The 26,270-nt window shown below is 43.6% G+C and overlaps 1 protein-coding gene and 1 long non-coding RNA gene across 4 annotated transcripts in view; one reads left to right on the plus strand and one right to left on the minus strand.

The window, feature by feature from the left end:
- The window catches only part of RIMKLA (ribosomal modification protein rimK like family member A), a 35,228-nt gene extending 32,995 nt beyond the window's left edge, over positions 1-2,233 (minus strand). Inside the window, exon 1 of the mRNA XM_061412303.1 lies at positions 2,010-2,233. Coding sequence (XP_061268287.1) covers positions 2,010-2,172 — 163 coding nt within the window. The 5' untranslated portion in view covers positions 2,173-2,233. The remainder of the gene's footprint in view (positions 1-2,009) is intronic.
- A 226-nt stretch (positions 2,234-2,459) lies between these two features.
- LOC133244742 (uncharacterized) overlaps positions 2,460-26,270 on the plus strand; it is a 41,987-nt gene continuing 18,176 nt past the window's right edge. Inside the window, exons 1-4 of one of the 3 annotated variants that reach the window (XR_009735502.1) lie at positions 2,460-2,582; positions 3,293-3,358; positions 8,560-8,630; positions 19,169-22,996. This is a non-coding gene — a long non-coding RNA (uncharacterized LOC133244742). Of the gene's footprint in view, positions 2,583-3,292; positions 3,359-8,559; positions 8,631-8,734; positions 8,820-19,168; positions 22,997-26,270 lie in introns of those variants that run through there. The other 2 variants (XR_009735504.1, XR_009735503.1) reach the window with 2 other exon arrangements.

The raw sequence follows: 26,270 nt of genomic DNA on the forward strand, positions 1-26,270 counted from the left end.
TGGAACTCACTTGTGCTTTAATTAATCCCCCCATGCACCACGCACCGAATAAGTCTTCTGACTGCTTTGGACAGCAGAAACAGTGATCTAATAGGTTTGTTTTATGTGTTGTGACTTGTGTGGGGCAATCACTGAATTGGCAAAAAGTTAAAACTGCTTCAAAAAGTAACTGTGTTCATTTTCTTGATCGAGTAGGCAAATAACTATGTAGATCTTCTTGTAGTTTAGAAAGAAGTAACTACTGGCTTCTGAATAGATTGAGATACATTCACACATGAATTTCAGCAAAATTTTAAGACACTAAACAAAAGAGTGGAAATGTTTCCTGCAGCATTAGAATTTAATTTTCTATTTTCCTATGACTGTTTAAAATGGGGTTTTAGATACAAAACAGAGAGCATTCCCCTACTCTTTCACGGAATGCATGATGGGTCTATAAAAAGGAAAATGATGTAGGATGATGTGCCCGTATCTCAAAAAAGGCATCTTTACAGGCTGGAAAAAAAAATTTAAAAAGAGCAAACTCTTGGGGGTGGAAAGATGTATATACTAGATCTAGATCAGTAAAATACGACAGATCATTCCATTTAAGTACAGTACTGACAGATATGGCTGGAGGAACCCTAACCCTTAGCTTTATAAATGAGAAAGCTGAGATTCAAAGACATAAAGAGACCTGGTCAAGGCAAAGCCAAGATACTTGTTAGCAGCAAAACTGTAATAGTCCAATCCTGCTGATTCCTTGTCTAGCAATCCAGCTCAGCATTAACTAACTGTGAGGATTTTTAGCAAATCAAGACTAGAGAGAGGGAGCCCTTTATGGTTGACAGCCACTCTTTTAGACTAAATGTATATGACACCCAATGTTTGGAGTATATTTCTCCAACAGACTATTCAATCTGATACTACTTATGAAGGTTTTTGATTAATTTATGGATGAAACATCTGGAACAGATATGGTCCACTTAGAAACAGGTCATATTCAAAATCTCATATGTATGTAGCCTGTTCAGAAGTTGGGACCCCTTTCCCCTGCCAAAGAAAAGTAACAAATTATGAGTTTATTTAACCAGGCATGGTTGAAACAATATAAATGATATTCCAAGAAACACTCTCAGTGGGCCCAAAGCTCCTTGAGTCCTGGACCCCTGTGGATACCACCATTCTGGAGGCTGCAGAGACTCAAACACTGTAAGCCAGGGGAAGGTTCCTAAACCAGGATTCTTAAGCCAGAAACTGTTTATATTAGGATAATTAAGAATATCTAAAAACACACAACCTTTTGAGGTCATGGTCACAGCTGATAACCATGTCTTACCGCCCCTCTCCCATTCCCTACTCCCCAAATCTCTCGAACACAGTAGTGGAGAAATCAATGCAGCCAGAATGGTCTCTACCTGAAATCTTGACTTTTCTGGAATCAGAATTTAATACTTTCAGAGAGGAAGATCAGTTTAAAGAAAACCCATCAAAGGTCTCCTCTCCTACTTTATACTCGAGAGGTAATTCTAATCTTTCTCAGATTTCTCCCCATCTGCAAGTTTCTAGCTTGGAAATAATAGTCTATGCAGTGCACTGCTGATGCTTGGACACTCTAGGAAAACTTTTAAAAACATTCATCTTAATGGCAATTTTGTAAATTTAGTGTTGGCTCTTATAAATCTAAACTGGCAGGGTACTGAAGCGAGCAGAATTTGCTAATTTGGGGTTAGCTTCATTTTCCTCGGACCTCCAGGCGACTTCAGGTGAATTCAAGTTCCTTCCAGACTAAGTCTCCTAAGTGAATTAAACCTCGTTCTCAAATCTTGCCCTCAGGGCAGATGCTGGTGGTCAAAAAAGCTTCCAAGATTAGGGAATTTCTCTAAACCAAAGAGGTCTCTCGGGGGAGAGCGGCAGGTTTGGGTGACCCAAAGGAGACTTGGCCGGGGGAGGCCCGATGCCCGGGCCCACCCGCTGGCTCTCGGGGACCCCGGAGCGCCACCCCACCCTCCCGGGCCCACCTAGCTCACCGAGGTTGCCGCCGACGATGGTGACGGCGATCTGGTCCATGAGCACCGCCCGGAAGCGCACGTCCTGCTCGGAGCAGCGCTGCCGGAGGGCGCGCAGGATCTGCACCTGCGGGTAGTCCTCGCGGATGCGCCGGTCCGTCAGGAACCAGAGCTGGGAGCACATGGCGGCCAGGGCGGCGGCGGCGCCCGGTGGGGCGCGGGCCCCCTCGGCGCCCCGGGCCGCTCGCTCGGGCTGGCGGGCGGGCGGCCGGCGTCCCGGCGAGCGCGCGCCGCGGCTCCGCTCCCGCCGGTGCGCCAGGCGCCTCTGCAGCCCTGACCCAGCGAATCTGCCCGGCCACTCAGCGCCGCCGCCGGCCCCGGCCAGCCAATCAGCGCGCGGCGGCGGACGCGGGCCGGCCACGGGGCCAGCTGCAGAGGCGGCCGCGGCGGGCGGCGCCCGGGAGGGGCGGCGGGGCCGAGGCCTGCGGCGGCCGGGGGAGGGGACCCGAGCGGGGCTGGTGGCCGGGGGAGCCCCGAGCGAGACCGGCGGCGGCGAGGCTGAGCGAGGGCATCCCTGCCCCGCGCTGGACCCCGGTGGGCGTGGCGCTGGCGGCCTGGGTGGGGCGACCCGAACGGGAGGGATCGGGGCTGCTATCCAGGGAAGCGGAGAGGGTGTCCGGGCTGACGGACTAATGGTCCGCAGCGGGCAGCGGGATGCTTCCCAAAGGCCGTCCCGAACACCTAGGGGCTGAGTGCATCGGCGGCCCCTACAGAACCCGGGCAGGTCCCCGAGGACTTCCTAAGGGAGACTCCAGGGCCTGGCGAAGGTCATCCAGCTAGGCCCCCGGTTTAGACCCTGGCCTTGGACTCCTCTGCCCAAATCGTGGCCTTGAGCTAGGGAACCGGGAGAGAAGGAGGGAGTTGGGTTGTTTGGGTTGAGGGTCCAGATAAATTTGAAGGTGCATTTCTGAGGATCTCCGGTTTTCCCTCGGACACCCGCTCCCAGGTTGCAGCAGTTCTGGGTCTGCAGAACCTCAGTGTGAAGAAAACAGATATGAATCCTTTTAGTCAGAAGGATGACTAGTTGGTCTTCCCCCATCCCTCTAGACCATACAACTGAGTCATCATTAAACACTGTCCTTGGCCCTAGCCAATTGCAAATTCTGCCAGCAAACAACAGTGTTTGTAGCCAGACTTTCCTTTCCAAATCACTGCAGGACTGTAAGTTAGCCATCTTTGGAGACTGCATTTGCTCTTCCCTCTCATTAAAATATTTGTCCTTTTTTTTTTTTTTTTTGGCTTAGGGAGGCAAGAGGAATTTCAAAGCAGACCAAGCAGTAATAATTTAGAAATGGGGTAAGATATCTCAGGTAAGGTATAGGCTTCACTGCTGCTGCTGCTGCTATGTCGCTTCAGTCATGTCTGACTCTGTGCGACCCCATAGACGCAAGCCCACCAGGCTCCCCGGTCCCTGGGATTCTCCAGGCAAGAACACTGGAGTGGGTTGCCATTTCCTTCTCCAATGCATGAAAGTGAAAAGTGAAAGTGAAGTCGCTCAGTTGTGTCCGACTCCTAGAGACCCCATGGACTGCAGCCCACCAGGCTCCTCTGTCCATGGGATTTTCCAGGCAAGAGTACTGGAGTGGGGTGCCATTGCACTATATATATATATATATATATATATATATATATATATATATATTTTGCAGGTGTGTGCATTTATTTACCCACTTGATGTGCCTTGTGCCGTTGGAAAAGTTCTAAGTAGAATTTCAAAAATTAATTCTTTTTCAAGCAGTGTTAAGTAAATCCTTTTGTATTGCAAAATACTCCCCACCATGAATGTATTTTCTTAAAGTAGCAGAAATCTAGTGCCCCATGACTTAGTAACTTTCAGAACTATCTTCTAACCACAGATCGACTTGGGCACTAGAGGCTCTATCTTCTACCTTGACCATTTCCTTAATATCCCATGTTATATATTTTGTAGACCCAGGAAGCAACAGTTAGAACAGGACATGGAACAACAGACTGGTTCCAAATAGGAAAAGGAGTACATCAAGGCTGTATATTGTTACCCTGCTTATTTAACTTATATGCAGAGTACATCATGAGAAACCCTGGGCCGGAAGAAGCACAAGCTGGAATCAAGACTGCCAGGAGAAATATCAATTACCTCAGATATGCAGATGACACCACCCTTATGGCAGAAAGTGAAGAAGAACTAAAAAGCCTCTTGATGAAAGTGAAAGTGGAGAGTGAAAAGGTTGGCTTAAAGCTCAACATTCAGAAAACGAAGATCATGGCATCTGGTCCCATCACTTCATGGCAAATAGATGGGGAAACAGTGGAAACAGTGTCAGACTTTATTTTTTTGGGCTCCAAAATCACTGCAGATGGTGATTGCAGCCATGAAATTAAAAGACACTTACTCCTTGGAAGGAAAGTTATGACCAACCTAGATAGCATATTGAAAAGCAGAGACATTACTTTGCCAACAAAGTTCTGTCTAGTCAAGGCTATGGTTTTTCCAGTGGTCAGGTATGGATGTGAGAATTGGACTGTGAAGCGCCAAAGAATTGATGCTTTTGAACTGTGGTGTTGGAGAAGACTCTTGAGAGTCCCATGGACTTCGAGGAGATCCAACCAGTCCATTCTGAAGGAGATCAGCCCTGGGTGTTCTTTGGAAGGAATGATGCTAAAGCTGAAACTCCAGTACTTTGGCCACCTCATGCGAAGAGTTGACTCATTGGAAAAGACTCTGATGCTGGGAGGGATTGGGGGCAGGAGGAGAAGGGGACGACAGAGGATGAGATGGCTGGATGGCATCACCGACTCGATGCACATGAGTTTGGGTAAACTCTGGGAGTTGGTGATGGACAGGGAGGCCTGGCCTTCTGCAATTCATGGGGTTGCAAAGAGTCGGACACGACTGAACAACTGAACTGAATTGAATGCTTTCTACTTGGCTTCTGCAGTATCCTACATAGGACGGCTATAAGATAATCAGAACCATAGTTGTCTGGAACAATAATGTGTATATGAGTCAGTAAATTTAGGAATTGCTTACAATCCATTTTCATAGTCATCTTCATAAGTCAAGAATGTTTAATTCATATGCAAATGGCTACTAAGATCTCCAATTTTCTCCAAAACCCAGGTTTGAGGAGAACATGATCTGGGGATCCAGATGTTGTCATCACTTCTTCACTGTCTTTGCTCACCCTCCCTAGAAGGTTGCTACCACCACTGTGATCTCTCTTTTCTAGGATGGATGATAAGTGAGGCCCTTGATAGTGACATATCCAGTTAGGAGATAGCTAAGCTTATGTTCCCAGGTGGTGCAGTAGTTAAAAAAAAAAAAAAAATCCGCCTGCCAATGTAGGAGATGCAAGAGATTTGAGTTCAATCCCTGGGTCGGGAAGATCCCCTGGAATAGGAAATGGCAACCCGTTCCAGTATTCTTGCCTGGAAAATTCCATGGACAGAGTACGCTGGTGGTCTACAGTCCATGGGGCCACAAAGAGTCTGACATGATTGAGCAACTGAGCACACAGACAGTATTTCTTCATAAGAAAAGAAAGAAAGAAAGTGAAGTTGCTCAATCATGTCTGACTCTTTGCGACCCCATAGACTGTAGCCTACCAGGCTTCTCTGCCCATGGGATTTTCCAGGCAAGGGTACTGGACTGGGTTGCCATTTCTTTCTCCAGGGGATCTGCCTGACCCAGGACTCAAACCCAGGTCTCCCAACATTGCAGGCAGATGCTTTACCCTCTGAGCCACCAGCAAAGCCCTGGTGGGGTCTATTTATTTCTCTTTATAGTCTATTTCTTCATAGATGACTCCCAAATTCAGTTTTAACCCTGACATCTCCTGAGCTTCAACCATAAAAGAACATGCTGTCCTGCCATCACCTCCGTGTCCCTAGAGCTAAACTCATTCTTTCCCCCTTCGTTCCTGATTCAGCTGTCTTAAATACTAAGGAAGATGTATTGTCTCATGTAACAAAAGATCTAGAGGTAGGTAGCTCAAAGGTTTGTTCATTTAACAGCTCAGTGACCTTCTTAGGTACTCAAAGTCTTTCCGTCTTTCCACTCTGGCTACCTAAGGCCAGTGCCCCTCATCGTTGCAAAATGGCTGCCATAATTCCAGCTGGCACATGAGTGCATATACTACCCAGTGGAAGTAGAGAGACTGTTTCTTGTCTTATTTAGCAGGGAAAACCTGTCTCAGAAGACTTCAAGCAGACTTCTCACACTCTCCCACATCTGAACCAGTCACCAGCAGGGAGTAAGAAGCCATCATGAGTTACTTAATCATGATTTCCCTCTGTGGCTGAGAATTGAAATCCCACCATCCTTAACAAGCACGTTTAGAATTAGGTGAATCCCTGGGCAAAAATTGGGGTTCTCTTAGAGGAGGGAAAATAGATGTTGGGAGGACAAACAGTGGTGTTAGATACAGATGGGTAATAAGGAAAACGTATCAGGAAAAGCCAGGTCAGGCTATGGTAACAAGTGACTCCAAAGTGGCTTACAACAATGAAGTTTTATTTCTGGAAACACTGAACATGGCCATAACAGATCAGTTTGGCATATTTGAGGTTGTCTTCATGCCAGGACTCAGACTGATAGAGTAAGCTTTTCAAAAAAATAATTGCATCTGTTTATTCAGTTTTTTTGGCTCCGCTGGATCTTCATTGCTCTGCGGTCTTTTCTCTAGTTGCTGAGAGTGCAGGCTGCTCTCCAGTTGTGGTGCATGGACTATTGCGCTGGCTTCATTTGTTGCAGAGCACAGGCTAGACAGCACATGGGCTTCAGTGGTTGCAACACATGGGCTCAGTTGTCGCGGTTCCCAGGCTCAATAGCTGTAGCACACGGTCTTAGTTGCTCCACTGCATGAGGGATCTTCCTGGATCAGGGATCAAACCCAAGCCTTCTGCATTGGCAGGCAGACTCTTTACTACTCAACCACCAGGGAAGCCCTAGAGTAAGCTTTATCTGGAACAATGTTGGTCTCATGGAAAGAGGAAAATGACGATAGTGAATCACGTGCTGATTCTTGATACTTCTGCCTGGCACTTCTACATGTTAGAGCTCAGTCTAAGGTTAGGGAAGTATGATTCTTTCCTGGAAAGAGCAGCAAAAATTTGTAAAAAAGAAACAAAACTGTGACCAACAATGTGGACTGCCACACTCAAGGATGAGAAATAGCCAAATCCTACTCCGCTGATCATCCCTCTTCTCTTTAGAGTTCCCAAGGGAACTCTACAGAAGAAAGAAATTGAAATAGGAACCAAAGGATCATTTTATTCATAGTTGAGCTAACACCCAATAACCTCCAGAGAAGAACTTTGCCAAAAGACTGAATCACATGGCTTAGGTTTAAGGCTGAAGTGAAGCTTCGTAATTCCCTGCTCCACCTCCACCCTCTAGATTTGGGGACTGTCATGTGTAAGCATTCCTGCAGAAAGAGAGGAGAAGACGACCAGGTATGCTAGCAGACCGGCTTTACTCATCCAGGTGTGCATCAAGTAGAAAGTGGACCGGTCCTACTTGGAGCAAGAGCAGCACTCCTGACCATGTGACCCCTCAAAATAAAGTGACCCCCAACCTCTGGTGAAATGTGGACTCGTTAGTGTCCTGGGCTCTGACCAATCAGGTTAATAACTTCTTCCTTCTGTAGGTAGCTAGTCACAGGGGAGGGCAGAGGAAAAGGGAATTTCTTCTTGTTCTCACATTCTCACTTCTGTTTTCTCTGAACCATTAGGAAGAGGGGTAAACAAATGAGTATTCATTGTCTATTTGCCTCCTCATCTGGACTGTAAGCCTCTCAGGAACAAAGGTCAATGCATTGAGCATCATGTTTCCACATGTGGTAGGAACTCAAGTTTATGTTGATGAAGTTACAACTGTCGTGTAAGAGACATCACTGCAATTTCAGTTGACAAAATTGTGGTCAGTTACAGATGTTCTAGGTTTTTGTGACCTGGGACTCTGGAGCCCTATTTCCTGTCTTACTTCCAACCTTTACTATATACTGGCACAAAAGGATACTGAAATGTGGGTCCGCCCAGTGGAAAGAAAGTGAAAGTCTTCATAAATTTTACATGTGACCCCAAACAGATTGATATGCCAAGTTAGAAGATTTAATTGACCTCAATAAATTAGAGAAATGATCGTCAATAGCAGGTTAAAAAGATTAATGGAAAGTAGGACATTGAAAGGGCAAAAGAAGCATCACACACTGATAGGTTCAAGAGAGAAAAAACTGGTCACAAAAAATATGTGTCCAAGAAGACCTGATAGATGTGGCAGACCAGTAACAGAATGAATAGAAAATTGGCAGTAGCTTCCCTGGTGGCTCAGGCGGTAAAGAATCTTGCCTGCATTGTGGGACCTGGGTCGATCCCTGGGTTGGGAAGGTCCCCTGGAGAAGGGAATGACTACCCACTCCAGTATTCTTACCTGGAGAATTCCATGGATAGAGCTGCCTGGCAGGCTACAGTCTGTGGGGTTGCAAAGAGTCGGACACAACTAAGTGACTAAGACTTTCTTTCATGTTAACAGAAGTCGATGAAACCAAATTCATCTTCTTATCCCTGGGACCTAGCATGGTGCCTGGAATAGAGTGGACATTGGTAAGTAGTTACTGGGAAAAAATGTATGGCTTTGGTCAGATTGTTCATGATATTCCATTCCTCTGCAAAGCCTTTGCATGACCAGTGCCTCTCTACTCTTCAAGACCCAGCTCAGATGCAACTCTTCCGTGTGATCTTTCCTAAAATTCACCCTACGCTCACCTAGAAGAAAGTGCTCCAGTTCCAAATCCTCATAAGCAATTAATAACTGCTAGCTTACATTAATTAGAGTTAATATGTATTTAATTATAATTATAAAATATGATTAATTTTATTCTAGTCATGGGCTCTCAGTAATTATTGGGTGAATGGTAACTCTCAGATTATGACAATCCAATATACATAATTTCAAAATTATTGAATTAATAACTAAAGGAAAGTGTCTCAAATTCTAGAATTGTTCACCACTGGCACTGACTCTCACTTTTCTGGGTCTAGTAATCCAGATGTCAGCTTTTCCCACATCGTCTATTCAAGCTCCCACTCACTTATTCCTTCTCCCACCAGGGTCTTAGGGAATAAGGCAGAATTTACTGAAGGCGACACATGATGTACACCATGTAAACTGTAGTAATTCACTTGAAAATTACCTACAACATACCTCTTTTTCCCAGAGTACTCTCTGCTTCTGCCACTAGGGATCTTTTTCCACCCTACTCCCCAACCTCCCAGAGCCCGAGGCAGATTCCTCAACCTTTTATTATTGGGAGGAATGCATTTTATCTCAGCTTCTTCTTCCAGACTTGCTCTCCTGACAAGGTACTTGTTTAGCAAAAGAGGCCTTTCAATTAGCAGACCCATCTTCTTCAAGAAATAGAGGGGGGTTACAAATAAATTTTCCCCATTGCAAATATGGTTAATACAAAATGACTAAGTGGGGTTAGTCAATGAGGTCTTCATTAGAAGCTTATTGGAATCAACTTTTTTTTTTCTTTTTAATCAGCTTTTGAAGATGAGAATAGATACAGCTTTGCAGGGCAGAGTGCAAGGAAAACATTCAGGTGGTTGCTAGCAGCTGTCATGCTGTGGATGAACTGGGTTCTCAGAATCAGGGAGAAGTTAATAGTTTTCAAGGGGCTTTCCCTATCTCTCTTGAGGGCTGCATATTTGCTTATCTTGTTCTTGGCCAGCCCTAGTCTCACTCAGCTATAATCATTAAACATAGATGTTTGTTGTCTCAGCCTTTTCTAGCTCCTTCACCATTTCTGACAAGTCAATAATTATTTTAGAAGCCTCAGCACTCTATTTGCTTCCCTCTTATGTTAGGATACAGGCTATACTGCTGTAACAAAGACCCCAAAGACAGTGACTCTACAAGGAATTTATTTCTCTCTCACTTAATAGGCCAGTAAGGTGATGTCCAGGGTGAAGAAGTAGCTGTTCTCTCCTTGCTCAACCTGGGACCCAGGTTGCTTTCATCGTAGTGTGCTCCCTGCTCGAGGGGTGGTCATTGTTGGCATATTTGAGGCTGGCTTTATTAACTGCACCTGTATTTCAGACCTCTGGAAGGTGAGGGTAAAGAAAAAGTGGATACAAGTAGTTTCCTTTTAATGCTGTAAATGAACAATATACTCCTAACTTCCATTTACATCCCAAGAACTTGGTCACATGGTGACACCCACTGCAAGGGAGGCTGGAATATAATCCTTAATTGGACAGATATGTGTTCATCTAAAACTCAGTGGAGGAGGAGGGGAAAGTGCAAAAGTGAAAGTGTTAGTTCCTCGTTCGTGTTTGACTCTGCGACCCCATGGACTGTGTAGCCAGTCAGGCTCCTCTGTCAATGGAATTCTCCAGGCAAGAATACTGGAGTGGGTAGCCATTCCTTTCTCCAGGGCGTTGAACCTGCATCTCCTGCATTGCAGGCAGATTCTTAACCATCGGAACCACCGGGGAAGCCTTGGGTGTCTATTACTAAAAGGAAGAGGAGAACTGGAGGTGGGGATTATGGTCAGTTTCCAACATACCGCTCTATCCCTATATGAGATAAACTTCTTAACATGGCATAAGTGACCCTTTGGACCTTTGGCTTTCCTGTAATAATATCAAATTACTTGAACTGCCCTGAATATGGTTTTATGTGTCTAACCTACATGGCTTTTCATGGTAAATCTTGCTCATCTTTCTTTGCCTGCTACAACCAGCTCAAGCAGCATCTTTTCCAAGAAGTCCTCCTAAACCTTACTTTGTTTGGCGTAAGTGAACCTCCTTTGTGTTCTCATAACAAGCTATGCATTCCTCTCCTCTCCTGTCAAATTCCCCCACTATCTACACAAGTTTAAAATCACCTCTTTATGATTCTGTCTCCATTTAGATCGTAAGCAACTTGAGAGCAAATATGCTATGTCTCAGTCTCATTTAGATCCTTAGCACCTAATTGAGCTAAATTCCTTTTACCCACCAGGTAAAATAAATTGCACATTCGCCTGATCCTTGCATGTCCACTGAGTTGTAGCTTTCATACATAACGGCCAAGCTGTGTAAGTGGGCATTTTTTCCATTTGAATGGAAGCACTAGCCTGAAACCCCTGTTGGTCTAAGATTCAGATCCTCCTAGATTTGGGGAATTCCTGCCCGTGGAGGCCCGAAGACCTGTTTTGTTACTCCTTAGGGGCCGAATGGTAACACAGAACCAGGGCCATGACAGCCACGGCTAGGTTAGTTTCTCCCAGTTCTACTCCGGGCTCTGGATATTTGCCCCTTATCACTGGTTCATCCTGCTAAGACTTTATTATGCCTGACCTATGAATAAATTTGTCCATGTTAGGATTAATAAGTGTCATTGATACCTTCTGTTTGAAGCTCACTGGTCCAAGATGGGAATAGAGTCTCAGCTTTGTGACATATCACTGAAACAAAATGCAATCTTTACAGACTTAATTTAGTTGAAGATATTTATTTGTATATCTTTAAATATATGTGTCTTTAAAATATGAATATCTGAGTATGCAAAACCAATATATTGAGAGGGATACTCATTTGGTAAATGTTCTTTATGTTCCAAAAGGCTTTACCAGAAAGATCTTAGGAATTAATCTCTTTTTTTTTTTGGTATAATTTTGTTATTGTTCAGCGAGGCAGCTTATGAGCTTTCCTGGAAAATGTTCTCTGTGCACTTGAAAAGAATGTGTATTCTGTTGCTTTTGGATGGAAATTTCTGCAGATATTTAATGTCTATCAGTTCTAATGTGTCATTTAAGTTCAATGTTTCCTTATTGATTTTTCTGTCCATTGATATAAGTGGCTGTTAAAAGTCCCCTAGTTTTATTATGTTACTGTCCATTTTTCTTTATGTTTGTTAATATTTGCTGTGTATCTTGGTATTCCTATGTTGAGTGAATGTGTGTTTACAGTTGTTATATATTCTTGTTGGATTGATTGCTTTACCATTATGTAATGTCCCTCTTTGTCTCTTGTTCTAGTCTTTGTTTTAAAGTCTGTTTTATCTGATATCAGTATCGGTACCCCAGATTCCTTTTTCTTTCCAATTTCATGGAATATATTTTCCATTCTCTCACTTTTCAGTCTTTGTATGTCTTGAGATCTGAAGTGAGTCTCTTGTAGGCGGCATATACGTGGGTCTTGTTTTTATCCATTCAGCCACTCTGTGTCTTTTGATTGGAGCATTTAGTCCATTTAAATATAATTACTGATGGACTCCTTATTGCCAAATTCAGACTTAAATTGAAGAAAGTGGGGAAAACCACTAGACCATTCAGGTATGACCTAAATCAAATCCCTTATGACTATACAGTGGAAGTGAGAAATAGATTTAAGGGACTAGATCTGATGGACAGAGTGCCTGATGAACTATGGACGGAGGAGGTTCATGACATTGTACAGGAGACAGGAATCAAGACGATCCCCAAGAAAAAGAAATGCAAAAAAGCAAAATGGCTGTCTGAGGAGGCCTTACAAATGGCTGTGAAATGAAGAGAAGCGAAAAGCAAAGGAGAAAAAGGAAGATATACCCATTTGAATGCAGAGTTCCAAAAAATAGCAATGAGAGATAAGAAAGCCTTCCTCAGCGATCAATGCAAAGAAATAGAGGAAAACAATAGAAAGACTAGCGATCTCTTCGAGGAAATTAGAAATACCAAGGGAACATTTCACGCAAAGATGGGCTCAATAAAGGTCAGAAATGGTATGGACCCAACAGAAGCAGAAGATATTAAGAAGAGGTGGCAAGTATACACAGAACTGTACAAAAAAGATCTTCACGACCCAGATAATCATGATGGTGTGATCACTCACACTCACCCTGAGCCAGACATCCTGGCTATCATTCCAATCTTGAATGTAAAGTCAAGTGGAGCTTAGGAAGCATCACTACGAACAAAGCTGGTGGAGGTGATGAAATTCCAGTTGAGCTATTTCAAATCCTGAAAGATGATGCTGTGAACGTGCTGCGCTCAATATGTCAGCAAATTTGGGAAACTCAGCAGTGGCCACAGGACTGGAAAAGGTCAGTTTTCATTCCAATCCCAAAGAAAGGCAATGCCAAAGAATGCTCAAACTACCGCACAATTGCACTCATCTCACACGCTAGTAAAGTAATGCTCAAAATTCTCCAAGCCAGCCTTCAGCAATACATGAATTGTGAACTTCCTGATGTTCAAGCTGGTTTTAGAAAAGGCAGAGGAACCAGAGATCAAATTGCCAATATCAACTGGATCATGGAAAAAGCAAGAGAGTTCCAGAAAAACATCTATTTCTGCTTTATTGACTATCCCAAAGCCTTTGACTGTGTGGATCACAATAAACTGTGGAAAATTCTGAAAGAGATAGGAATCCCAGACCACCTGACCTGCTTCTTGAGAAACCTATATGCAGGTCAGGAAGGAATAGTTAGAACTGGACATGGAACAACAGACTGGTTCCAAATAGGAAAAAGAGTATGTCAAGGCTCTATATTGTCACCCTGCTTATTTAACTTATATACAGAGTACATCATGAGAAATGCTGGGCTGGAAGAAGCACAAGTTGGAATCAAGACTGCCGGGAGAAATATCAATTACCTCAGATATGCAGATGGTACCACCCTCATGGCAGAAAGTGAAGAAGAACTAAAGAGCCTCTTGATGAAAGTGAAAGAGGAGAGTGAAAAAGATGGCTTAAAGCTCAACATTTAGAAAACGAAGATCATGGCATCCAGTCCCATCACTTCATGGCAAATAGATGGGGAAACAGTGTCAGACTTTATTTTTCTGGGCTCTAAAATCACTGCAGATGGTGACTGCAGCCATGAAATTAAAAGACGCTTACTCCTTGGAAGGAAAGTTATGACCAACCTAGACAGCATACTAAAAAACAGAGACATTATTTTGTCAACAAAGGCTATGGCAAGGCTATGGTTTTTCCAGTGGTCATGTATGGATGGGAGAGTTGGACTATGAAGAAGGCTGAGCACCAAAGAATTGATGCTTTTGAAGTGTGGTGTTGGAGAAGACTCTTGAGAGTCCCTTGGACTGCAAGGAGATCCAACCAGTCCATTCTGAAGGAGGTCAGTCCTGGGTGTTCATTGGAAGGACTGATGCTGAAGCTGAAACTCCAATACTTGGGCCACCTGACGCGAAGAACTGACTCATTTGAAAAGACCCTGTTGCTGGGAAAGATTGAGGGCAGGAGGAGAAGGGGACGACAGAGGATAAGATGGTTGGATGACATCACTGACTCAATGGATGTGGGTTTGGGTGGACTCTGGGAGTTGGTAATGGACAGGGAGGACTGGAGTGCTGTGATTCATGGGGTTGCAAAGAGTCAGACATGACTGAGCGACTGAACTGACTGTTGGTGTCCTTATTGTCATTTTGTTAACTGTTTTCTGTTTTTCTAGTTCTTTTTTGTTCCTATCTTCTTGTTTTACACTCTTCCCATTTAATATGATGACTGTGGTCTTCAGTGCTATGTTTGGATTTCTTTCTCCTTTTTTATGTGTATCTCTCATAGATTTTTGATTTGTGGTTACCATGCTTCCCAGGTCGTACTTGTGGTAAAGAACCTGCCTGCCAGTATAGGAGATGTAAGACACACAGTTTCAGTCTCTGGGTTGGGAAGATCCCCCTGAAAGAGGGCATGGTAATCCACTCTAGTATTCTTGCCTGGAAAATCCCATGGAGGAGGGCATGGTAATTCACTCCAGTATTCTTGCCTGGAGGTGCCTGGTGGGCTACAGTCAATAGGGTCACACAGTCAGACCCGACTGAAGCAACTTAACATGCATGCATGCATGTGGTATATAACAACCTATATATATATGTGATTATTTTATGTTGATAATCTCTTAAATTCGAATGCATTCTAACAGCCCTGCATTTTTACCCCTGGCCCCACATATAATATTTTTACTGCATATTTTACATCTTTTGATTGTATATTCCTGAACTACTTATTGTGGTTATACATGATTTTACTACTTTTGTCTTACTCTTCTGACTAGCTCTATAATTGGTTAATGTACTGCCTTTACTGTATATTTGCCTTTATCAATGAGATTTTTTCCTTTTGTAATTTTCACATTTCTAGTTTTTAGTTTTCTCATTTGCACTTAGAGAAGTCCCTTTAACACTTCTTGTAAAACCAGTTTAGCGATGTGGAACTCTTATAACTTTTGCTTGTCTGTAAAACTCTTTATCTCACTTTCAAATCTGAATGATAGCCTTGTTAGGTAGAGTATTTCTGGTTGTATGTTTCCCCTTTCATCTCTTTGAGTATAATGTGCCACTCCCTACTTACCTACAAAGTTTCTGCTGAAAAGCATCAGGTAGTCTTATGGGAATTCCTTTGTATGTAGCTAGTTGCTTTTCCCTTGCTGCTTTTTAACATTCTCTCTTTATCTTTATTTTTGCCATGTTAATTACATGATGTTTTGGTGTGGATCTCTGGATTCTTCTTACTTAGGACTCTCTTTGATTCTGGACCTCAATATCTGCTTCCTTTCTCAGGTTGGAAGTTCTCAGCTATTATCTTTTCAAATAAGTTCTCTGTCCCTTTCTCTCTTCTCCTTCTGGGACCCCTATAATGTGAATGTTAGCATGTATACTTGATGTTTTCTCAGAAATTTCTTAAACCGTTCTTTTTAAAATTCTGTTTGTTTGTTTTTTCTGTTCAGCTTGGGTGATTTCCATTACTCTGTCTTCTTTTTACTCTTGATCCAGTCCTCTGTATTATCTCATCTACTGTTGTTTCCTCCTAGTGTATTTTTTATTTGAGTTATGTATTCTTTGTGTCTGTTTGGTTCTTTGTATTTTATTAACTCTTTGTTAACCTTTCCACCGTGTTCATCCATTCTTCTCCCAAGTTCATTGAGCATGTTTATGATCATCACCTTGAACTTTTATTGGGTGGATTGCTTGTCTCCACTTCATTTAGTTCTTCTGGGATTTTATCTTATTCCTTCACTTGGAATATAGTCTTTGTCACCTCATTTTGCCTAATTCTCTGTTTTTATGTCTACGTATTAGGTAGGTTGGCTTTCTTTTCCAATCTTGAAGTGACCTTTTGTAGGAGACATCCTTTGCTGCACTGCCCCTCTGGTCACCATGCTCTAGGGGTGCCCTCTCTGTGGGCTTTGTTAAAGGGTCAACTGTGTGTGTGTGTATGTATTTAGTCACTCAGTTGTGTCCAACTTTCTACAGCCCCATAGACTGTAGCCCCCCAGGCTCCTCTGTCCATGGAATTCTCCAGGCATGAATACTGGAGTGGGTTGCCATTTCCTTCTCCAGGGTATCTTCCTGACCCAGGAGTTGAACCTGCATGTCTTTGCGTCTCCTGCATTATCAGGTGGATTACCATTAGTGCCACCTGAGAAGCCCTAAAAGGGTCAACTACTGTGGGCATATTGGTAAGTGCTATATTGGGCATATTGGTCCTGCTTCATGCAGAGGCTTCCAGCCCATTGGTAGGCAGGGCTGGGTCCTGGGGCATCTGGTTGTGTAGCCCAAAGGGCCCCAGGACTGATGCCAACTGACTGGTAGAAAAGTGCTAATAGGGGAGAGAGAGGACTCCAAAATTATGCTTGCCAATACCAGTATCTTAATGGTAGGATGAGCTCCCCAAAATGGCTACCACCAACATTTCTGTCCTAGGGAAAGTCAGTTGCTTCCTGCTTCTCCTGGAGGCTCTCCAAGATCAGCAATTTGGTCTCACTCAGGCTTCTTTTAAATTGGTGCCTCTATACTAAATCTCAGAGCATCAGATTTTGTGGGAGCCCTTTAAGAGTGGAACCTGTATTTCCCACAACCCTCTGACTCTCCCATATTCAAGCCCCCTTTAAAGCCAGACATTCTCGGGGCTCATCACCCCAGTGTAGGACCCCAGATCTAGAGAACCTGGTGTGGGGCTTGCTTCCCTTGCTCCTTGGAAAGAATCTCTGCAATTGTGATTATCCTCCCCTTTGTGGTTCACCTCTCTGAGTCTGGACTCCACTGTACCTCCATCCCTCCTACTTGTCTCATTGTGGTTCCTTCTTTATAGCTTTAGTTGTGGGAAATCTTTTCTGCTTGTCTTTAGGTCATTCTCCTCAATAGTTGTTCTGTGGGTTGTTGCAATTTTGGTGTGCCCATGGGAGGAGATGAGCTCAGGGTCATCCTACTCTGCCATCCTGACCACACCCTCTCTAGTGTTCTTGATGAGATGAAGATGTATTGGCAATTTGTAATGCATTGGAGATTCCCAGGCTCAAAATGTCTCTTGAATTAGAGGTAGTTGCATAGCTCAAGTTGCATAACTCAAGGCTCATAGCCCTTCCAAGTCTCCCTGCCTATATTAGTTAGAAGTCGTTCATTTAGAATGTCAGAAATGCAGTTTAAACTAGTGTAAGTGAAAAGGAAATATACTGGCTTTCAGTCCTTGGAAGTGTAGGAGTAGACTTCAGTCACAGCTACATCTAGGGACTAAAATATATTTTCCAAATTGGTCTTTCTCACCTCTCAACCCCTCTCCCTTCCATTCTCTCTCTCTCTCTGGCTCACTCTCATTCTCTCTCACTCTAACTTTCGCTCTCATTCTTCTTACTGTGTGTTGATCCCACTCTTGTCCAAGGATATAACTTCTTCCACATGGCAAGGAAGTTAGATCTCTTCACAGTGTTCTCAGTGTGCTTTATCTGGAAGACCAGATGCCCTTTTTTTTCTGCCTCAAATGAAAAGACTCCCCCAGAGAAATTTGATCAACTTACCCCTTATTCTGGCCAAGGCTCCGTGGTACCTTGGTCGGCTTGGCACCATGACTGTGAAGTCAGATGGTATGATTACGAGCTTCACCAGACTCAAACAGTTTGTGTAGGTTTGGGCAAACAATATAAGACATAATCACCACATTCTTGTGTGTAATGCCTGAGAGTTCCCAGTAAATATCTTAAGTGTTCCCACCAAACAACCCAGGCTTCATACTATTTCTGTTTGTATCCTTACCGTTCCACACTGACCACTGCTTACTTTCTGTGTGGATCTTTGCTCCAGCGGTTCCCTTAACACTGATACCACTTCGCTGGACCACTGTTGACCACTCTGCCGCTCAGGCCGATGCTCATGCTGCGTTTTTTTCGCAGGTCTCCTCTCAGTATGAGCTTCTCAGATGCTCTAACAGGAACCAATACACACAGCTGTACAATTATGCACAGTTGTTCAGGTTGTTCGGTGCACAAGGGCACACACGGGGACTAAAATCTAGTGTGAAATGCAGTTCACTAAGCTCAAATTATACACCTTCCCACATGTGTGTTCCAGGAGAATGAAGCACTTTTTCTGCTTGTGCAAGGGCACCAATCTATGCTCCCTAGAACTGTAACTCCCCCCAGACGGTTTTTTCTAATTCAGATGAAGGTTCACTAAGGGCTTGCAGTAGTTCAGCTCTTGCTTTTTTCTCTGAAAAGGAGACAAACAGCTCCCTCTCCTCTGTTTGCCATTGCATCAGAGAGATGCCAACCACAAGCACAATGTTGGGAGAACAGCAAGGACCACAGGCTCCCCACCGCACCGTCTCACTGTAAAGTCCTCATGTGCCCTCCCAATATGCCAGGGCAAAAAATAGTGAAAAACGGTCACGAATATGGCAGTGTTATCAAAAGCATACAGAAATTAGCTATGTAAATTGTAAGGCTTGTTGGGTTCTCTGTTTTATGACATTGGCAAATTTTTCATCAAGATAGAAAATAAAAACTAAGAAAAACTAAGAATCATCTTAGACACTAACCACTACCATGCCCAGGCAACCCATGTTCACACTTAATCACACACTTGGATGGGAATAGCTCTCAAAGGCAGGTCTTTCAGTTTTACCTGCAGCCTAAGTGTACCCCTCACCCTCCTCCCCAGAACTTATGCAAGATACCAGTGGGCAATAGCTGGTCGAGATAAGTTTGGGTAATAAATGTTATGTTGGTTCTAGAACGACCATGCTGACCAGCTGTCCAGCCCTGGTGCTGCTTGTGGCTGGGCACACCACACTGTTCCTTTGTGATGATTGCTCTCCTAGGAATCTGGAGTCCTGCCTGAAATTGGTTTCTGTCAGCTTCTCCTCCTGCCTGTTTTCCTCAGACATACCTGCACGTGAATTGTGGATCTGGTTTGAGTTCTTTCCCTGGAAGTCTTCTCCACTCGCACAACGGAGAGTGCAGTCGGAAACTGGAAGAGGCATCCTCTCACTCTCTTCTGCTGCTGCTGCTGCTGCTAAGTCGCTTCAGTCGTGTCTGACTCTGTGCGACCCCATAGACGCAAGCCCACCAGGCTCCCCCATCCCTGGGATTCTCCAGGCAAGAACACTGGAGTGGGTTGCCATTTCCTTCTCCAATGCATTAAAGTGAAAAGTGAAAGGGAAGTCGCTCAGTCATGTCACTCTCCTCTAGCCACATCCAAATCACAGTTCCACCCCAGGGGGCACTCCCTTCAGTAGCAGTGGACAAGAATGTGGCTGCTGGTGCCACGTGCTGTGTCCTCTGGACTGCTGACTCAGTGAGATCAAAGGTGGTCAAACACGTGTGCACATTTCTCAACCTGTGTCTCTCATATTGCTGCCCTATGACCCTGTTTTTCTGCAGAAGAACATGAAGCTTAAGAAGTAAGGGTGGTTCTAATCCACCACCCAGAGACTTTTTTGGTTCTCCTTCTGTGTTACCATCAGTAAAACTAGATGGGGGTTCTAGCCAAGGAGAGGCCAAGGGTAAGAGGGGGTGTAGAAGGGATGTATGCTGAGGAGTTCCTGACTATAGCAAAGAAGATTAGAAAGACCTAATGTAGAGATGGCTACTCACTCCAGTATTCTTGCCTGTAGAATTCCATGGACAGAGGAGCCTGGGGGCTCCAGTCCACGGGGTTGCAAAGAATCAGACACGACTGAGAGACTAACACACAATGTAGAGACAGTAAGAACTGTGAAGTAGATGGTCCTAACCACTGGAACTTAGTTCTTACTGCTGGGATGAAAGGAAATAAAAGATAATTTCAGGAATAGAAATGAAACAACTATGCATAATTGACTTTCAAACTGATCTGCTGACTGAGAGTCAGTCCTGTACCTACTGAGCTAAATTCTTGGTAAAAACCAAAGTTAGGTGACTCATTTCTTAGAAAAATTAATAGTGTCTCTTCTTGCCTGGAAAGCTGACAACATATTATCAGTGTTTGGTATTTATCTTGTCATGTCTTGCTGAAGGCTTCAGATTTTTTTTTTTTATCCTGAAGCCGGCTACAGGTTCCTAGGAATGGTTTTTATTTGACAGCATCAAATAAGTTGGTCATGTTCAGTGGAAGTGAATGCACACAGCAGATATCAGCTGGAGTATGGAGGAAGCAGCATAGGAAGTAGGGAAAAAACACTGAATGAGGAGACCTGATTCATGTCCTGTCTCACACTGCCAGCTAGCCAGCAATGTCACGTTAGGAAGGTCACTTAAACCTCACTAGCCTTTAGTGTAAATGAAGGATTTAAAATTATATAACCTATTATTTAAATTAAATAACTTCTTTTTTAAAGAGTGAATACTGTTATTAGAATTATGTTGAACCATTAAATCAATTTGGAAAGAATTAATATCTTTATGATGGCTTCCCTGGTGTCCCAGTGGTAACCTATACCAATGCAGAAGGTTTGATCCCTGGGTAGGGAAGATCCCCTGGAGAAGGAAATGGCAACCTGTTCCAGTATTCTTGCCTGGGAAATCCCATGGACAGAGGAGCCTGATGGGCTATAGTCCACGGGATCACAAGAGTTAGACACAACTTAGTGACTAAACAATAACATCTTTATGATAGCTTTCAAATCAAGAGAATGTTTTTAATGGGGAAAAGAACAGCCTATTTCTCTGCCAATTATAATAATAAAGTACACAGGGGGAAATAATGATGCAAGATGGGGAAAACTGCTTGAGCAATATTCTGGAGTGGGCAAGAGTAAGTGGGCTCTGATGCCAAATGGCAGGATTGACATAGGTGGAAACATAGCAAGTTCCTAAATAATAATCTTTAGAACTGACAGAAGTAGTCCACTGGAGAAGGGAATGGCAAACCACTTCAGTATTCTTGCCTTGAGAACCCCATGAACAGTATGAAAAGGCAAAATGATAGGATACTGAAAGAGGAACTCCCCAGGTCGGTAAGTGCCCAATGTGCTACTGGAGATGAGTGGAGAAATAACTCCAGAAAGAATGAAGGGATGGAGCCAAAGCAAAAAGAATACCCAGTTGTGGATGTGACTGGTGATAGAAGCAAAGTCCAATGCTGTAAAGAGCAATATTGCATAGGAACCTGGAATGTCAGGTCCATGAATCAAGGCAAATTGGAAGTGGTCAAACAGGAGATGGCAAGAGTGAACGTCGACATCCTAGGAATCAGTGAACTAAAATGGCCTGGAATGGCTGAATTTAACTCAGATGACCATTATATCTACTACTGTGAGCAGGCACCCCTTAGAAGAAATGGAGTAGCCATCATGGTCAACAAAAGAGTCCAAAATGTAATACTTGGATGCAATCTCAAAAACAACACAAAGATCTCTGTTCATTTCCAAGGCAAACCATTCAATATCATGGTAATCCAAGCCTATGCCCCAACTGGTAATGCTGAAAAAGCTGAAGTTGAACTGTTCTATGAAGACATACAAGACCTTTTAGAACCAACACCCAAAAAAGATGTCCTTTTCATTATAGGGGACTGGAATGCAAAAGTAGGAAGTCAAGAAACACCTGGAGTAACAGGCACATTTGGCCTTGGAGTACAGAGAGAAGCAGGGCAAAGGCTAATAGAGTTTTGCCAAGAGAATGCACTGGTCATAGCAAACACCCTCTTCCAACAACACAAGAGAAGACTCTACACATGAACATCACTAGATGGCCACACCAAAATCAGATTGATTATATTCTTTGCAGCCAAAGGTGGAGAAGCTCTATACAGTCAGCAAAAACAAGACCAGGAGCTGACTGTGGCTCAGATCATGAACTCCTTATTGCCAATTCAGACTGAAATTGAAGAAAGTAGGGAAAACCACCAGACCTAAATCGAATCCCTTATAATTATACAGTGGAAGTGAGAAATAGATTTAAGGGACTAGATCTGATAGACAGAGTGCCTCATGAACTACTATGGATGGAGGTGCGTGACATTGTACAGGAGACAGGGATCAAGACCATCCCCATGGAAAAGAAATGCAAAAAAGCAAAATGGCTGTCTGGGGAGGCCTTACAAATAGCTGTGAAAAGAAGAGAAGCGAAAAGCAAAGGAGAAAAGGAAAGATATAAGCATCTGAATGCAGAGTTCCAAAGAATAGCAAGGAGAGAAAAGAAAGCCTTCCTCAGCGATCAATGCAAAGAAATAGAGGAAAACAACAGAATGGGAAAGACTAGAGATCTCTTCAAGAAAATTAGAAATAACAAGGGAATATTTCATGCAAAGATGGGCTCAATAAAGGACAGAATTGGTATGGACCTAACAGAAGCAGAAGATATTAAGAAGAGGTGGCAAGAATACACAGAAGAACTGTACAAAAAAGATCTTCACGACCCAGATAATCACGATGGTGTGATCACTCACCTAGAGCCAGACATCATGGAATGTGAAGTCAAGTGGGCCTTAGAAAGCATCACTATGAACAAAGCTAGTGGAGGTGATGGAATTCCAGTTGAACTATTTCAAATCCTGAAAGATGACGCTGTGAAAGTGCTGCACTCAATATGTCAGCAAATTTGGAAAACTCAGCAGTGGCCACAGGACTGGAAAAGGTCAGTTTTCATTCCCATCCCTAAGAAAGGCAATGCCAACGAATGCCCAAGATCAGATCAGATCAGTCGCTCAGTCGTGTCCAACTCTTTGCGACCCCATGAATCGCAGCACGCCAGGCCTCCCTATCCATCACCAACTCCCGGAGTTCACTCAGACTCACGTCCATCGAGTTGGTGATGCCATCCAGCCATCTCATCCTCTGTCACCCTCTTCTCCTCCTGCCCTCAATCCCTGCCAGCATCAGAGTCTTTTCCAATGAGTCAACTCTTCGCATGAGGTGGCCAAAGTACTGGAGTTTCAGCTTTAGCATCAGCCCTTCCAAAGAAATCCCAGGGCTGATTTCCTTCAGAATGGATTGGTTGGATCTCCTTGCAGTCCAAGGGACTCTCAAGAGTCTTGTCCAACACCACACTTCAAAAGCATCAATTCTTCGGCGCTCAGCCTTCTTCACAGTCCAATTCTCACATCCATACATGACCACAGGAAAAACCATAGCTTTGACTAGCCGGAACTTTGTTGGCAAAGTAATGTCTCTGCTTTTGAATATGCTATCTAGGTTGGTCATAACTTTCCTTCCAAGGAGTAAGCATCTTTTAATTTCATGGCTGCAGTCACCATCTGCAGTGATTTTGGAGCCTAGAAAAATAAAGTCTGACACTGTTTCCACTGTTTCCACATCTATTTGCCATGAAGTGATGGGACCGGATGCCATGATCTTCGTTTTCTGAATGTTGAGCTTTAAGCCAACTTTTTCACTCTCCACTTTCATTTTTATCAAGAAGCTTTTTAGCTCCTCTTCACTTTCTGCCATAAGGGTGGTGTCATCTGCATATCTGAGGTTATTGATATTTCTCCCCCCAATACTGATTCCAGCTTGTGTTTCTTCCAGTCCAGCATTTCTCATGATGTACTCTGCATATAAGTTAAATAAACAGGGTGACAATATACAGCCTTGACGTACTCCTTTTCCTATTTGGAACCAGTCTGTTGTTCCATGTCCAGTTCTAACTGTTGCTTCCTGACCTGCATACAGATTTCTCAAGAGGCAGGTCAGGTGGTCTGGTATTCCCATCTCTTTCAGAATTTTCCACAGTTCATTGTGATCCATGCAGTCAAAGTCTTTGACATAGTCAATAAAGCAGAAATAGATGTTTTTCTGGAACTCTCTTGCTTTTTCCATGATTCAGCAGATGTTGGCAATTTGATCTCTGGCTCCTCTGCCTTTTCTAAAACCAGCTTGAACATCAGGAAGTTCACGGTTCACTTATTGCTGAAGGCTGGCTTGGAGAATTTTGAGCATTACTTTACTAGCGTGTGAGATGAGTGCAATTGTGCGGTAGTTTGAGCATTCTTTGGCATTGCCTTTCTTTGGGATTGGAATGAAAACTGACCTTTTCCAGTCCTGTGGCCACTGCTGAGTTTTCCAAATTTGCTGGCATCTTGAGTGCAGCACTTTCACAGCATCATCTTTCAGGATTTGGAATAGCTCAACTGGAATTCCATCACCTCCACTAGCTTTGTTCGTAGTGATGCTTTCTAAGGCCCACTTGACTTCACATTCCATGATGTCTGGCTCTAGGTGAGTGATCACACCATCATGATTATCTGTGTCATGAAGATCTTTTTTGTACAGTTCTTCTGTGTGTTCTTGCCATCTCTTCTTAATATCTTCTGCTTCTGTTAGGTCCATACCAATTCTGTCCTTTATCGAGCTCATCTTTGCATGAAATGTTCCTTTGGTATCTCTGATTTCCTGAAGAGATCCCTAGTCTTTCCCATTCTATTGTTTTCCTCTATTTCTTTGCATTGATCGCTGAAGGAGGCTTTCTTATCTCTTCTTGCTATTCTTTGGAACTCTGCATTCAGATGTTTATATCTTTCCTTTTCTCCTTTGCTTTTCGCTTCTCTTCTTTTCACTGCTATTTGTAAGGCCTCCCCAGATAGCCATTTTGCTTTTTTGCATTTCTTTTCTATGGGAATGGTCTTGATCCCTGTCTCCTGTACAATGTCACGAACCTCATTCCGTAGTTCATCAGGCACTCTATCTATCAGATCTAGGCCCTGCTCAAACTACCCCACAATTGCACTCATCTCACATACTAGTAAAGTAATGCTCAAAATTCTCCAAGCCAGCCTTCAGCAATACGTGAACCGTAAACTTCCAGATGTTCAAGCTCGTTTTAGAAAAGGCAGAGGAGCCAGAGATCAAATTGCCAACATCTGCTGAATCATGGAAAAAGCAAGAGAGTTCCAGAAAAACATCTATTTCTGCTTTATTGGCTACGCCAAACCTTTGACTGTGTGGATCACAATAAACTGTGGAAAGTTCTGAAAGAGATGGGAATACCAGACCACCTGACCTGCTTCTTGAGAAACCTATATGCAGGTCAGGAAGGAATAGTTAGAACTGGACATGGAACAACAGACTGGTTCCAAATAGGAAAAGGAGTACGTCAAGGCTGTATATTGTCACCCTGTTTATTTAACTTATATGCAGAGTACATCATGAAAAACGCTGGACTGGAAGAAGCACAAGCTGGAATCAATATTGCGGGGAGAAATATCAATAACCTCAGATATGCGGATGACACCACCCTCATGGCAGAAAGTGAAGAGGAACTAAAGAGCCTCTTGATGAAAGTGAAAGAGGAGAGTGAAAAGATTGGCTTAAAGCTCAACATTCAGAAAACAAAGATCATGGCATCTGGTCCCATCACTTCATCAGAAATAGATGGAGAAACAGTGGAAACAGTGTCAAACTATTTTTTGGGGCTTCAAAATCACTGCAGACGGTGATTTCAGCCATGAAATTAAAAGACACTTACTCCTTGGAAGGAAAGTTATGACCAACCTAGATAGCATATTCAAAAGCAGAGACATTACTTTGCCAACAAAGGCCCGTCTCATCAAGGCTATGGTTTTTCCAGTAGTCATGTATGGATGTGAGAGTTGGACTGTGAAGAAAGCTGAGCACCTAAGAATTGATGCTTTTGAACTTTGGTGTTGGAGAAGACTCTTGAACGTCCATGGACTGCAATGAGATCCAACCAGTCCATCTTAAAGGAGATCAGTCCTGGGTGTTCATTGGAGGGACTGATGTTGAAGCTGAAACTCCAATACCTTGGCCACCTCATGCGAAGAGGTGACTCATTGGAAAAGACCCTGATGCTGGGAGGGACTCGGGGAGGAGAAGAAGGGGATGACAGAGGATGAGATGGCTGGATGGCATCACTGACTCGATGGACATGAGTTTGAGTAAACTCCGGGAGTTGGTAATGGACAGGGAGGCCTGGCGTGCTGCGATTCATGGCGTCACAAAGAGTCAGACACGACTAAGCAACTGAACTGAACTGAACTGAACTGAAATAATAACAGAAAACAAGAAAGAGTAATAGTCATACATACAATTGGGTGAGCAAATTTGTGG

Source organism: Bos javanicus, chromosome 3 (assembly GCF_032452875.1).
Source record: "Bos javanicus breed banteng chromosome 3, ARS-OSU_banteng_1.0, whole genome shotgun sequence".
Lineage (NCBI taxonomy): Eukaryota > Metazoa > Chordata > Mammalia > Artiodactyla > Bovidae > Bos > Bos javanicus.